The 15,420-nt window shown below is 32.2% G+C and overlaps 2 protein-coding genes across 3 annotated transcripts; both read right to left on the bottom strand.

Annotated features, from left to right (window-relative positions):
* Window positions 1-314: 314 nt before the first annotated feature.
* LOC114192184 (protein SCARECROW-like) lies at window positions 315-2,115 on the bottom strand. Its single transcript, XM_028081817.1, has one exon. It carries the CDS (start codon window positions 1,896-1,898, stop codon window positions 492-494), a length of 1,407 nt encoding a protein of 468 aa, XP_027937618.1. The 5' UTR covers window positions 1,899-2,115; the 3' UTR covers window positions 315-491.
* A 3,044-nt stretch (window positions 2,116-5,159) lies between these two features.
* Window positions 5,160-13,745, bottom strand: LOC114191830 (serine/threonine-protein kinase 38-like). Of its 2 annotated transcripts, XM_028081249.1 has the most exons (15): window positions 13,451-13,650; window positions 13,295-13,346; window positions 12,779-13,067; window positions 11,580-11,754; window positions 11,173-11,256; window positions 10,826-11,067; window positions 10,324-10,540; window positions 9,741-9,820; window positions 9,331-9,415; window positions 8,515-8,646; window positions 8,312-8,425; window positions 8,177-8,224; window positions 6,908-6,992; window positions 5,951-6,007; window positions 5,160-5,815 (listed from the first exon to the last, which is right to left on the bottom strand). In XM_028081249.1, the coding sequence occupies exons 3-15, from the start codon at window positions 13,003-13,005 to the stop codon at window positions 5,685-5,687; spliced, it is 1,677 nt and encodes a 558-aa protein (XP_027937050.1). In that variant the 5' UTR covers window positions 13,006-13,067; window positions 13,295-13,346; window positions 13,451-13,650; the 3' UTR covers window positions 5,160-5,684. The 2 variants fall into 2 exon arrangements, with proteins under 2 accessions (XP_027937050.1, XP_027937049.1); XM_028081248.1 differs by lacking the exon at window positions 13,295-13,346 and having other exon boundaries at window positions 13,451-13,745.
* Window positions 13,746-15,420: the final 1,675 nt, after the last annotated feature.

Raw genomic sequence — 15,420 nt, forward strand, 5'->3', positions numbered from 1 at the left:
AATTTCCCCGATCTGTTTTTTAAAATACTGCTACTCACAATTAATTAACTACCCTATCATATTGCAAATAAAAACAACCTAATAATTAAAGATTATCTGACATTTTCCATAAAACATGCTTCACCTATAAAAGTTGGACAAAATTTGATTAGGTCCAACAATATTAATGAAGTGTATACACATGTTCCGAAAACCCAATTAAACTTGGGAAAGTTGTTGCCACTCATATTTTGTTCTACAGCTTCTGCCATTAATTTGTTTATCCAAGTAGAGAGGCATACGCATGTGGATGTCTAAATTTAAACAACATTGGGGACCACAGAAAGAGAAAAGAAAGTAGATTAACTTGTAATGTTTTGTGATGTGGTTAAATTGGCAAGGCAATGAGAGAAGAAAATGGAAGAAAAAGCAAAGAAAGTAGATTTACAGGTAGTGAAGGTAGTAGTTTAAAAGTATGAAGAGATAAGAGGGCTTGAAGAAGGTATAGGAAGCTAGTTAGATGCAGAAGAGGTCCATGCAGAAGCTGTGTACAAACTTGTATCCTTCCATCCAAGCCGTAATGTGCCATCAAGTTGTGAAAGGCTATAGCCATAAGCTGGTGAAAACATGTTCAATATCAAGTGAGCTTGAGCCATTGAATTGGCACTCATGGGAAGCTGAAGAAAAGAGTGGGTAGAAAGCTCTCTTCTCCAGTGCCTAAACTTGTCTTCACCACTCCTCTTAGGGCCTCCTATGGCCAACACATTGTTGATTTCCCTAGAGAGAAGGTCATGCTCCACTCGGTGCCTGTTAGCATCATCAAAGTGCAAGTATGCTCCAAGAGAATCAAATAGGGTGGAGTAGTAGTGCAAGGAACCCACAAAACGGTCCAAGAATGAGCCTCCATGGTTCACATCTTGCTCCACCAAGGTGATGATTCTTGGCTCCAACTCCTCAAGGAGTCTCAGTGTTTTCCAATCAGGTCCAGTTGCATCGTACAGTGAATGCTGCAACCAATGCACTGCCACTGCCTCGCCAGGCTTTACATGCAGCATCGACACATCAATTACTTCCCCAAACTTGCTTGCAATGGGGTAGAACTTGAATGATATCCCAAGCCTTCTTGCAAAGTTGGAGAGTTGTTTCCCAGTTTCAACCAGGACTTCCATTGAGCTTCCCAAGCATGTCATGCTCACCTGTGCTGGACCCTCCATTCTGGTCGCTAATATGTGCAAAAAAGGTGGCCATTGCAGCCCTTGCATGATGTCCAAGTCAATGATGTGAATACTGTCACAATGGTTCACTGCCTCAAGGATTGCCTGGTTCGAAGTGAAGTGTGCAAATTTTATGAAAGGGGTAACGTTGTTCAACACTTGGAATGCCCAGTTAATGTTTCTGTGATCAGCCAAAGGTGAACACACCCCAAGCCATGAATTCATCACCCTGCAACTCATGGCCTTGGCAAAATAAGCAACAACTCTTTCACCACATGATGCTTTGTAGGGTGAGGCCACTTGTGTTAGCTCTAGTAACATCCTATTAGCCTCACCCAGGTTCTCAACTGAAATTGCCACTGCACACTCCATTAGAAGGGTTATGAGGCTCAACCCTTGATCACACACATTGTTGCTTTGGGGCAGAATGAAGTTGGGTAAAAGTGAGGGAACAAAGTTGTCATGGGAAGTCTTCAACAAGCTATCACAAGTTGTTTCTGTTAGCTCTTCAACAAGGTGTTTGGTGATGTCACCAATGTGTTCCTCCATCCACTCAGAGACTTCATTCTGCCCCAAATTTAGGCACTGGTTTTCTGTTGCTGGGGTTGGGGCATTTGAGTAGTGATCCCATGTTTCATGCATGTGTGGACGAATCATGTTTTGATTATAATTTGCATGAACCAGCTCGAATCCCACTTTCATCATACAAGGATCAAATAATAATGCAACAAATTTAATAAATTATTCTGAGATAGGGATAAGAAACAAGTAGTAAAACACAAAAGTAGTGGAACAAGGTAGGAGAAGGTGTAAGAGGGGCTTTGAGGAATAGGCTTGTGCCACTTTTAAAGGCAAAATTTGATGAAAAAATAAAAATAAAAATAGGAGTTTGTGTTGTTTTGTATTGTATTGTCAATGACATTGCCAATTCCAGAGGCTGGCCGGCATAATAAAGCCACTAAGAAAAAGATAAGTGGCTAGAAGCCTAATCATTACACGTCGATTTGGCAGTGATTTTACTATTATAGTAATGAACTTAAATGTTTTTAAGCTTTTTATTACATGTCTTAACTTTGAGCTATTTTTCAAAGCATGGAGAGTGACGTTTTTGTTTGTGGTGACATGGTGATGGAGAAGGAGCAACTACCCTATATAAATAATAATATGATTAATGTCATCATAAACTGTAGTGAAAATTGCTTTTCATTTGTTTATCTTAATCCTCTCTGACTTCGCAAAGCCACTGAGAAATGGAAATTGCTGTTCATTATCATATCAGTTCAGCAAAGTGAGCAATGTCTTTTTTACTTGAACACTTTTCAATCCTCAACAAAAGTTCCATCCCTCCCATGTAGATATTTATTTAATGGCATTCTTCTTTAAAAGTGGGTTAAGCCCTTCCTTTGATTTTAACCGAGAATAAGATATATTTATTGAGTAATTATTAAACCACCTTTTAGATGAAAGAGATGGGTATGTTAGTTTATTAAAGGTCTATATGGGTATGGAAGGACCGTCCCAATTATTTTACCATGCTACAATGACAGTTTAATATATAAAGATTATTGATTTCTAACTGTGATTAGAAAAAGAAGATGAAGTTAATGAAGTTAAATAACATGCTTTAAACGACACGGCACATGAAAAATAATGGTATTAGTATCTGTGGGCTGTTTCTTGGTGTTTTGTGATATAATTGTTATGTAAGTTTGACATTTTCCTGATCAAGGCTGCTTCATAGGGAATGAGTATGCAGTAGAATGCAATTATTTAATATTTAGAAGAAAGTAAAGAAATAAAGCAAGGAACCATTCCAAAGCATTAAAAAAGAAGTGTGAGTGTCACACTGTAAATGTGAGAAGAAATCAAATGTTGGAGCTAAAGGAGGCAGTCAAAATGTGTTGATTCTAGGTAAACAAAGTTTAATTTTTCATTTTTTTAATTAGTTTTGAACTTTTATAATCTTTTATATATATATATATATATATATATATATATATATATATATATATATATATATATATATATATATATATATATATATGTTAATTCTTTTAGTTATAACAATTCTTCCCTTTATCAATATTAGTAAACTAAAGTATTTATTGTAAAATAAAAGTATATGATGAAAATTTTATTTTAAATCCATGGTATATACGATAAAAAATATTAAACCATGGTATATAAGTAGATGGAAATAATAAAATCATGTTTTATAAAAGAAATGTAAAAAAAATTAATAAATATTTTAAAGATGTAATAAGGCATATGTCATCTCTGAAATCTGGACAGAATATTCGAATAAGTTTTCCTTGGAATGGTCCTGCACCAATCAATCATAACAATAACTTATATTTGCCAGCGACTGCTTCATGTTAACGCGGTTTTACTAAATACAACAATATTTGACCTCTTTTTTTCCTTCTCTCGAACTTGTATTAAAATTAGAGATGTCAAAAAATCCGTACTCATGGGTATATGTGGCAAAACATAATGGGTAGAAAATGGATATTAAAAATGGATACCCGCTATTTACGGACACAAGTATTTTTGATACCCATATGTCAACGGGGCGAATACGGATATCATAGTATCCGTACCCGTGGATACCCGTATCCGCTAAACTTTAATTCACAAAAATATTTTCATATATATATATATATATATATATATATATATATATATATATATATATATATGTAAAAAATATTGTGACATAATTTGTTTTAAGGTGCACATCTTGTCTTATCTTTTGTCTCCATTCTTCCAGTTTCAAGTATTGGTCTTCTTCCAGGTACACCGTTTGACATTCTTCTCTTCCCTTTATTTGAAATTGGACATATACATCAAACCTTATATAGACAGTGACGTTTATGGTATGCTTGTTGTCAAATGATGGAATCAAAATAAGAATACTTGGCACGTGCCAGTTGAGGTTTATTATTTGTTTATTTTTCAGGAATCAATTGGAAAAAATGGACTTGTTAATCAAAACACTAATTAAAGAATTTTTAATGTGTTGAACATCATTTTATATTTACTTCTATAATTATTTGGACTTATATGAATTTAAATTTAGTTGAACTTTATTTAAAATGTATGATAGTGAAGTATTTTATTTTATTTTATTTGAATTAATGATTAAATATTTTTTTTAAATAAATTTATAAATACCCACGACTACTTGTGGATACCCGCGGATATGAAAAAAATAGGTAGGTACCCACATAATGGATACCCGACGGATATAGATACGGGACATATATTTATTCAACAGGTAAGTGCGAAGAAGTCACTACCCGTACCCTAACTGTCCCGTTAACATCCCTAGTTGAGGCACTAACTGTTTGCTTTAAGAACGCATGATTTCAAAAATGGAAAACATAATTTTTGCTGTAAATTATTGATCAATTAATCAATTGCAAGGTTGACGCAAATTTCGCCTGTTATGATTTCAATACCTTTTTTAAAAATATTTTATAACTAGGAAGTATCTGCCTATTCATTTTTTTTTTATCAAAAGACAGTCCAAGTTAAGAACAAAAACAAAATACACAGACTTGTGATAAGTGATAACAGATGCATCTTCGGTATGATTAAAACTGGAATGTCAAGGTTAATAAAATCCTTAAGCTGAAAAAAATTTGAGATCATTTGAGGGGGACAAAAACAGTTTGGTTTGATCCATTTTCGTTCAACTTTGGCATAAGATAAGTGACAAGCCAGCAACATTACCACCGCGTGCAATGGTATGATGGTATTAATCATGTCAACTTCTAAAAGTAGTGATCACCAAATCCGACATTCTTCAAAAGTTTTACTTCAGTTTCTTGTTTTTAGTAAAATAAAATAATGTTAGTATGATGCATGAAATAAGAAAGATGATTTTACATTCCCACATGATGCAGGAAGCATGTTGGAATCAAGGGTAAAAGTAATTCACAAAATAAGAGATACAAAAGGAGATTTTTCACATATTATGTGTAATAAACACTGTCAATAACAATGTAGGTAATCAACTACTCCTAAAAGTACAGTATCATGTTAACAGGCTAAATATTACAGAAGAATTCAGTGTTAATAGGAAAAGTAATCCTCCAATTCTAAAGTGTAAGCAATGAATAGATATCAGCTTACAGGCATCCCGTTCAATATAATAATAAATAAACGAACCATAATAACCCTTACAAATTAATGACATTTAAAAAAGAAAATGCAAACAGGTGTTGTTCTTATATACTACACTCCAATGATACAGGGATAATGCTTTGGTATCATTAATGTAAAAGAGAACGCGAATATACATGGTATGAAGTATTGATAGACAATGGGTGTATGTTTTAGTGTAGCATGTGTCACAAGGGAGATGGTGAGGAGTAAGAGATTTACAAATCAATAGTTGCGGGCCACTGACGAGATTGGTCCAAGCCATTAGTGTAATTAAGAACAAATCCAAACGTATACAGAGTAAAATTTTAAAGGTGGAAATGGTTAAAATGCTGAGTTATGATTCCTACTGGGAGGAAGATTCTTGTCTCTGCGAGATAACTCTAATTGGGGTGGCAAGAGCTTTAAAAAGCTTCCTTGAGCAGATGTATCAGACAACTCTTGCTCTGGTGTTTCTGATTCACAATATCATGTCAGCCAGTTTTATCACTTCAAAAGATTATGATTACGTTACAGTGAAACACAAGCTAAAAAGAAAACAGCTTGAAGGAATATAATAATGAATGGTCCCAAAGCAAGAGAAAGCCTACCGAAAAGTGACTTGATGGTTGGCCTCTTTGGTTTGGACTGTTTCTTCTTCAGTTCAGCTGGGAGGCAAGAGGAAACCAAAGTCAACAAAACAGAACAAAACAAACGACCTTCCAGGACATTAAATGCAAATACGATCAGCACAAAAGACAAACACAAAAATTCAAATATTTTTGCCTTTCAACATAACCCCACCAGTTATGTTTCCTTCCTGAAAAAACATGTCACCTCATTGATGTGAAACTGAGGTTTTATATATCCTTGCAATAATATCTGAACAATGCTTAAGAATGTTGCTATTTGTTCATGTAATAACCATTTACTGACTTAAACAATCACACTCTCAATTAATGCATCTGTTGGGCCTTTAACACCTGTTCACAAGAGGAAGAGGTGTAAAAAGAAGGAAGATGGGCTGTGAGACTAAATGGGCTAAAAGCATGAAAATGCAAAACTTGAAGGTGAGATATGGATAACAAAATGTCCACATGGAAAGGGGACATTGGAGTGGAATACTCAGTCATGAGGTACGAGAGAGTAGCAAAAGGGGGTGACAGAAACTGGGTGAGGTATTAGCAGGCACGGTTGCATCTTGCAACTCTGGATGTTATCTTCTTTTCTGGATTACTATTTTCCGTTTTTCCTGGTTTCTTTTTCTAAGCTTTAGTTATACTCCTTTGGCTGTAAAGTAATTGTTCTCCTACAATATCATCTACTTCCTTTCATATAATACCAGTTTCTATCAGTATCTAAGATGGAAACACATACACAAAAAGAGCTCCTCCACCATAATTATCTCAAAAATGATTTTGAATATCTGAAGATCCCTCCTATAATAAAATATATCTAACATAACAAGCATAATAGCTATGACATGGCCAAAATAGAATCCCCGAAAAACATTAACATAAAACAATTTGAAGCAGTGAAAAGTGAAAAAGAAAAAGAAAGAGATGTACCCATCCCAGGAACTTGATAATCGTTGACAATTTCAAAGTTCTTGTATGTGTATCCAACAAAATTTAAGTCCTTAGATGAAAGCATCTGCAACATCTCAACAAAAAGACAAGGACAAGAAATCGATAGGAGTGAGCAAACAACAGAAATTAACATATTGAAGATTTGAAGATAGAGAATATAATGCAGCAATAGAAAATATTAAAAAATTATGATAGACGTCAGGTAAAAAGAACAAAATAACCAAAAATTGTAACTTGCGAGATAGCCCTTGGCCACTGCTCATAATAAGTATAACCAAGCTAAACACCGGTAAGTCATTATAATGGTTAACAAGAATTGCCTTTAATATAAATTCATATAATTCAGACTCAAGAAGATCTAAGCAACCCTATGTCATGAAAGTTATTGCTAACCTAGTGCTGACGTTTTTCAAAGCCTTAATGATACACATTTTAACATGGGCCATGACTTAGGTTTCCAAAATATTCCGGGCAAGTATCAATTCTTGTTAGAAAAATTGTAAAAGTAGTTAGATGTCGAAAGTAAAAGCCCAAACACTATTCATATCAAGAATTTGAAGAAGATAAATAGTTCAAAAAGTATAAACAAAACAATGATGACTAATTGATTTTTGGGTTAAGTATGGTTTTAGTCTCTGAACTTTGACCCAAAATTGGAATTCGTCTGTCTGAAACTTTGATACATTTTAGTCCCTAAACTTTCAAAATGAATGAATATAGTCCTTTTAACTCAATTATGTTAACCTTTTTTTAGGTGTCAAACGCATTTCTCAGTAGATATTGAACCAAGAATATGTCAAATAGTGTAAACAACTTCAATACTAACATAAAAAGCGTTCGGCACGTAAAAAAAAAGTTAACATAATTGGATTAAAAGGACTATATTCATTTATTTCTAAAGTTTAGAGACCAAAATGTATTGAAGTTTCGGACAAGGACGAATTCCAATTTTGTGTCAAAGTTCAGGGACTAAAAACATAATTAACCCTTGATTTTTCCAACCACCATGGTCCTGCCTATGGTTTCTACCATCTCAACAACTAACACAACTCATGAAGACTAAAAGATACACCAAGAATCCACTCATAAATCACATCCATGCAGGGTAGTTAAAATAAAAGTAATTCAAAGTATAAAATGATGACTAACTAATCTTCTCTGTACTTTTCTACAGTACCGGGGGGTGACACATGATCTATAGATAACTTGGTAACAATTTTGCACAGAGAAGGAAACGCCAAATATTACCTTCCTCCATGGACCAGATCTCGACGATGATTGAGTTTGGCTGTCAGACTACAATTGCAAAACATAAAATGAGAATAAGTCAACGAGGCAGTTCTAACAAGCTACACAAAGCGAAAATCTAAGAGACTCAAATACCTCATCAAACTTTTCAAAATTTTGAGTGTCTAACTCATCATTGACCTCAGGAATAAATGCAGCTTCCATATGATACAGCTTATCCCATTCAACACCTTTGAAGAATGAATGAGCCTAAAGAATATGGCGAAAAGGTAAAATCCATACCAAAAGGTATAAGATAGCAAGCAGATGAATTTAGAAAATCACAGAGCATACAGCACCTTTATTTCATCTGCACCATTTGACCCCAGCCTCTGATTTACATTACACAAAAGTTTACTAATAAGATCTTTAGCTTCTGGGGACAGCCTAGCTTCTTCAGGAAATTTCAAATAAGCTTTCCAATTTACAATCTACAAAAAACAGAAACCAAGATTAGCATGCTCTATAAAATTTATAAAAATTTATACACAATTATGTAAACAGAATTTTTCTACTATAGAGTGTAGGTTGCACTATACCATGGATCATGTTAGAAAACCATTTTATGGAAATTGAGAGGAAAAAAAGGTGATTTTAATCCTTGACTGAAAAAATGAATAAAATCAAGAAAGATCTCTCCAACGAACCTCCAGCTTTGTTCTAGCACATTTTTATGCCACTCCTTTCTACCTCTCCAATTTTAAGCTAAATGCGTATGCTTCCACCCATCTAATCAACTGTATTTGGTTATCAGTTCAAATCATCCAAACAGATGTTCAATGCCAATGATACAAAATGTCTCTTCTTCATTTCATGCTTTGGAAAGTGTGAATTACCATTTGCAATGATGAAAACAGGTTCCCAAACACACTCTGACTAATTGTTCTTTCTACTTTCTATACTAAATTTTAACAGATTACCAATGATAAGAAAATCAAAAGAATTCGCTTCTGAAATCCAGGCATGATATCATATCGCTTGTACTTCATAAAAAAATAAAGACTGCATTATCAATATCAATTATGATCCACTCTGCACTTATAGAAAGTTTACTCTTAACAAAGTGAATGTCAAACGAGCATAGTCAAAAGAAACATTTCTTTTGAAATGATTACCTTCCTACAAGTCAACATCGGATCATCAGAATAAAAAGGTGGATATCCCACCAACATTTCGTACATAATCGCTCCAAGTGACCACCTGTGAATTTGGTAAAACCATCATTGCATCAACATAAAATATGTAACCTAAAACTTATGTTCACAAATTCCACATAAATGAAGCAGAATTTGACATACTTTTAGGACATTTGAAAAGGAAATAATAATAGAAAAGGAAGTCTCCCAGATTGCATCCCAATTATGGAAGCAAGAAATTTGAATGCCAAACTAGGTTGGGACTGGAAAATTATTGAAAAGATCACCAAAAATGAATAAATGACAAACACAACTGTTATGATATAGATACATCATAGCATAAATAAATTAATACTTAACATGCCAACATTCACACACATAAAACTCACCAATCACATTCCATCCCATAACCTTTCTTCAAAAGAACTTCTGGAGCAATATAATCTGGTGTACCAACTGTGGAATAAGCCTGCAAGGGTTTATACATTTTGTTAGATATATCCCATTAGTTAGGGAAACATAGCATCTATTATTTATTAGGAAAAATAGATATTGTTTGATATTGGTAGATATTGTTGATATTGTTTACTACAATATCTTCTATTTAACATATTTGTGTTTGGTTATCATATATACTTGTATCACTCTTTATTATAAATGCATTCACCCTATATGTATTTTAGACACAAGGGAGATTAACCCTATACAGTTTTTTTTCAATATTGAACACATTTGAAAATTACAAGCACATAAAAAAGATGTATAACAATGCCATCTTTAACCATTAGTTTAATGGAGCCATTTATTTTTATTTTTTGATTTTGGGTTTGGTGAGCAGATAGGGTTTTGATATGTACAAATTATCATAACTTTATTTCACTGCATCACAAGGAAAACACAACATCAAGTTTTACAATTGCATGCACTGTCAGGAATTAAAAAATAATAATAGCATTATAGCAGTGAACTTACAAGTGTTCTCCGGTTCATTTGCCAATGTTGAAGTTGTTCTTGTTGTGAACGTTTAGGAGTTGTCCGCTCTTCATTTTGTGAAGTTCCATTCACATTCTGACCCACAGAAAAATCCTTTTCTTCAAGTGTATTGCAATCTAATGGTTTACAAAGTCCAAAATCTGACAATTTCAAGTGCCCATATCTTTCAAGTAACAAATTGTCTGGCTTGATATCCCTGTAGCACAAAATATTGAAGAGACAAACTTAAACTATATAACTGATTAAGTTTGCTTTAGTTTCAAACAAATACATGTGGTTTCATACATCAACAGTTTTCACAATTAGATCCTTTTTAAATTAGTAGCAAATATGTAAGCCTCATACTTGTAACAGTATATTCTGGAAATTAACTCTGTTATACCAGAATCAATTAAAAGATAACCCTGCATACAAAAGTTAAATGTGGAATAACCACGGAAATCAGACTTCTCTGGAAGTAAATGAACAAGTATATTCATACCTGTGTATATAATTGTGTTTATGTATAGATTCAATAGCCAGAACAGTTTCTCCAACATAAAATCTAGCTTCATCTTCGGTCAAGGTATCCTTTCTCATTAGTAGAGTCATCATATCCCCACCCGGTAGATACTCCATAATAAGATACAAATATTCAGCATCCTGGAATGAACAATAAAGTTTGACTATGCAATTGCTGTCAACCTCTGCGAGGAGATTCCTTTCAGATTTAACATGCTCAACCTGAAAAAATTAACAAATGGGAATAAGTATAATGATCTTCTTGACCATAGGCATTTAAACTGTAAATTCTGGAAAACATAATCTAGCTTGACCAATGCTTGTAACCTGGCCTCTGCGGAGCATCTCTGATTTTTTTAGCTTCTTCATTGCATACACATGACCACTAGTCTTCTCCCTACAGACTCTAACCTGGAAAAATTCAATTTTCAGTATGGTAGTCAAAATCGAGATCCTTTTTCAGAAAAAAAGTGGGAGAGGAAATCAGTTGTAAAATTCTGTTACACTTTTACACAAAATCCAAAAATCAATTTGTGTTTCACGAAAGGGTAGGTGCTTTCGCAAATAAAATCTTCAAATTAATCCTCATTTAAGATAGAAATCAGTCTTTTATAAGTTGACAATCATTGTTAATATTTTATAGAAATCAGTCTTTTTATATCTTTTAAGATAGAAATCAGTACATTCATTGATCAGAAGTTCAAGGAACAAAGTAAAGGCAATCATATACATACCTCTCCAAATGCTCCTTTTCCTATCATTGTTAATAACTCAAAATCATCAACACCCATCTTATGCCTCTGAAGGCGCATATATTCAGTTTCCTTTTTCTCTAAAAATTTAAGCAGGTTGTTTTGATCCTCCTCAGAGACATCAGCATCAGCCAACTTCTTTTCCAAGATGGTTCGACTGTTATAAGTAGGTGAGGTGTTACAAAAGTTTATCATATGTTTGACAAAGCAACTAACACAGTACACATAATATTCAAGCAAATTACAGTTTCAGCAATATTCACATGCACCTTACAAAAAACAGAGGAATCCATATCCCACATTAGTGTGTTTCCGATACAGTTAATTATGAGAACTTTATAGCTACACACTAAGAGTTTGTGATATGAGCCAATGACTTGAGTCTCGTTAAATCTTTCCAATTTTTCTTAGCAGAAGAATGATCAAACATACCAAGGTTAGAACCTACAATCTCACGCATGCTACTAGGAAACCCATAAGTGCTAGGCCAACCCTAGTGGGTCATTAAACTTTCCAGTTATGAACATAGAAGAGATATGTCTTCCAACCCATTAGACGAACGTGCACATACAAGCTTCATGAAAAAACAAAATTAGTAATCAGTTCTTTATATGGATAGTCCACCAAATTTCACAAAAAACATTAAAACATACTGGTGGTAATAATTACAGTGCCAGATTTGAGTAAGAAATTCAAAGGTTTTCATAAGGCTGAACTCAATGAGACATAAACCAACTTCAATTTTCAATCAGACACTCCTTTCGAAAGTGCGCTCTGTATTCTTGGATAATCCTGCCTAGAATCAGCGCAGCCAAGCGCCCAATTTAACATATCGTTCAGTATGAGCAATATGTATGTAGCGATGGAAAAGTGCCACGGCAATACTAAAAACATATACTAGAAAAATTTACAGAACTAGAGTCCAGCATGATGAAAAGCAATACCAGCAGAGCAACTATCTATCTGACAAAAATTATAACACTTTAGAATCAATCGACCGCATCAGTTATAAGAAATCTAATATCAAGAAAATTACCGAAAGTCCTTAAAAGAAAAGGGAGGAATCCCACAAAAATGTACCCCCAAAACTGTACGCAAGAGGTTTGAACAAACAAGTGTCAACACTTGATGTGTCACGATACATAAAACATTATCAGAATCCCCGATTAACTGAATCATACCGCTCTTTCCTCTCCTGAAGGTTCTTCATTTGCTCCTTGTAATGATTTTCAATGTACTGCTTTGCTGCGGCCACCTTCTGTTTCGTGACACTGGAAAGCACTGCTTCATCCACCGCCGCATTCAAATCCTCGTTTCCTCCAATACTACCCTCCTCCTTTTTCTTCGCAGCAGCCCTGGTTCTATCTCGAGGCTGGAACTTCTGAAGCCAACTCCTTGCAGAATCCATCTCCTCGCCTCAATGCTAAACAATCAACCTTCTAACCATTCCCGACACTTCATTCCAAACCCCTAAAAGGATAAACACAAAAACCCAACTGTAAGAAATCTTTATCAACAGGAACACAACTCAGCTCCCACAATTTTCACACACAAAACGGTGTAACATATTTAGTCTCATCTCCTGCACTTTCTATTTTCACCGACGACCCATTTTCCACAACAGATACTTACTTTTTCCCCCAAAAAAAACATTCGCTCAAAAAGAAAAGAAAAATGAAAGACTTCCTTTCCGGCACCTTAATTGCTCGATTTCAAGCGTTTCCAGGGCAAAACAGTAAAATCGATGCCCTCAAGTAACAGAAACAAAAAGGATGTTAGGGTTTAGGAACGGCGAAGAAGAAATCAGAATGTAGAAGAATTGCGGTTCTAGAAAGAATGAGGATTCGTATTACCGAGTTATGAAGAAAGCTTCTTCTTTTTTAGATCCCCGAAACCCTAAAGAGAGGGAGAGAGTGGCAAATTGGTTGGGCAATGGCAACGACAATAGCCAATGGCTTCAGTGAAGAACTACTGACAGAGATCAACTTTGCGCGTTATTCAGTGTTTCAAGCTGTTTTTCTCTCTGTATGTATCATGATTCGTACATGACATGGCGTTCACCTTTTGTGCCAAATTTGCAACTAAATCTTCTTATTTTTTTTCATTTATTTTTAAAAATAAAAAATGGAAAATTGCACAGAAAAAAATAAAAAAGAGTAATTTTAGCATTTAAAAATTAGTTACTTTGGATCCCGCGAAGAGCCGGTTTCGACTTCAGTGTAGTCCCCTCTTTTACTGAAAATAATTTTGTCTCTTTTGTTGTGGAAATAATATTAAAATCGGTTTTGGTAAGTTTAAAAAATGTTGTGTAGTCATAACTTGGACAATTGGTATCATTTTTCTCAGAAAAATTGGTGGAGCCGCCACAACTGCAGCTGCCGGTGGCCGGCCTGAATTTTGGAAGCATGAGCACTGTTGTTTACTTTGGCTTTCTGCATACACTTCCAAGTTTTCTTTAAAATTCCAAAATTAACTTTTAACCATTTGAACGGAAGCCACAAAAATCATACTTCTAAAACTATTTACGGATGGGGACTTTCGATAAAAATATTTTTGGAAGTTAACAGTTAAAATTACATACTTCTAAATACCAAAATAAATAAATATATATATATATATATATAATTTTTTGATTTTGATTTTTAATTTAAAATCTAACTGTTTGTAAATTTTATTTTTTTTAGTTTAACTTACGTTTTAATACATTATATAAAAATAAAATTAAATATATACATATATATTCTTGAAAAAAACAAATAAAAGGTAAAAAAATAAATTAAATTAAAAATACTTAAACTTTAAATAAAAAATATTAATTCTGTTTTAACGTTTTTTAATTTTTTTTAAACTTTATTTTTTCTAAATTTAAATTTTTTTTGTTAGTTATTTTTATTTTATTTAATTTTTTATGTTTTCATATTTCTTAATACATATTTTAAAAATTAAATAAAATATTTATATATATATATATATATATATATAATATTATTTTTATGTAATGTATTGGAAAGTAAATATACATTTTAGAAATAAATAATTTATATATATATATATAATTTGTTTTTATTTAAAAGATTAAAAAATATATTTTTAAATAAATTAAACTGAAAAATATTACTTAATTAACAAAAGAAATAAAAAGTTTAAAAACATTATATACATATATAAATATATATTAATGTTATATATTACTTTTAAAATATATATTACAAAATAAAATATTACAATATAAATAAAATTTAAAAGCTAACAGTAAAAAAAATTAAACATAATTAATAAATAATAAAACAAAAGAATATATATATATATATATATATATATATTGTTTTTTTTACTTAAAGTTTATTAATCTTAATTTTTTATTTTTTAATATTTTTATTTCGTTTTTTGTTATTTTATTTTATTTTCAAAATGTATAATACAAATATGTATATTAAATTACATAATTATATATCTTTTAAAAATAAATAAAATTAAGAAATAAAATAAATTCAAAGAATAATTAAATTTTAAATTAAAAAAATATTTTTGTTTAGAATTTTTATTTTATTTAAAGTTTAATTTTTTTACTTTAATTATTTTTTCCTTAGTTTAATATTTTTTGTTTAAAGTAATTTTTGTTTTAAATTTATATATTTTATAAGTTTTATTATTTTTAATGTATATTTTGAAAATAAAATAAAATTTTAATATATATATATATATATATATATAATTTTGTTTTTATAATGTATTAAAAAGTAACTAAAATTAAAAGTAATTAAACTTTAAATTTAAAAAATTGTGAAAGCAAAAGAAAAAGAATATATATATATATATATAT

Source organism: Vigna unguiculata, chromosome 7, assembly GCF_004118075.2.
Source record: "Vigna unguiculata cultivar IT97K-499-35 chromosome 7, ASM411807v1, whole genome shotgun sequence".
NCBI lineage: Eukaryota > Viridiplantae > Streptophyta > Magnoliopsida > Fabales > Fabaceae > Vigna > Vigna unguiculata.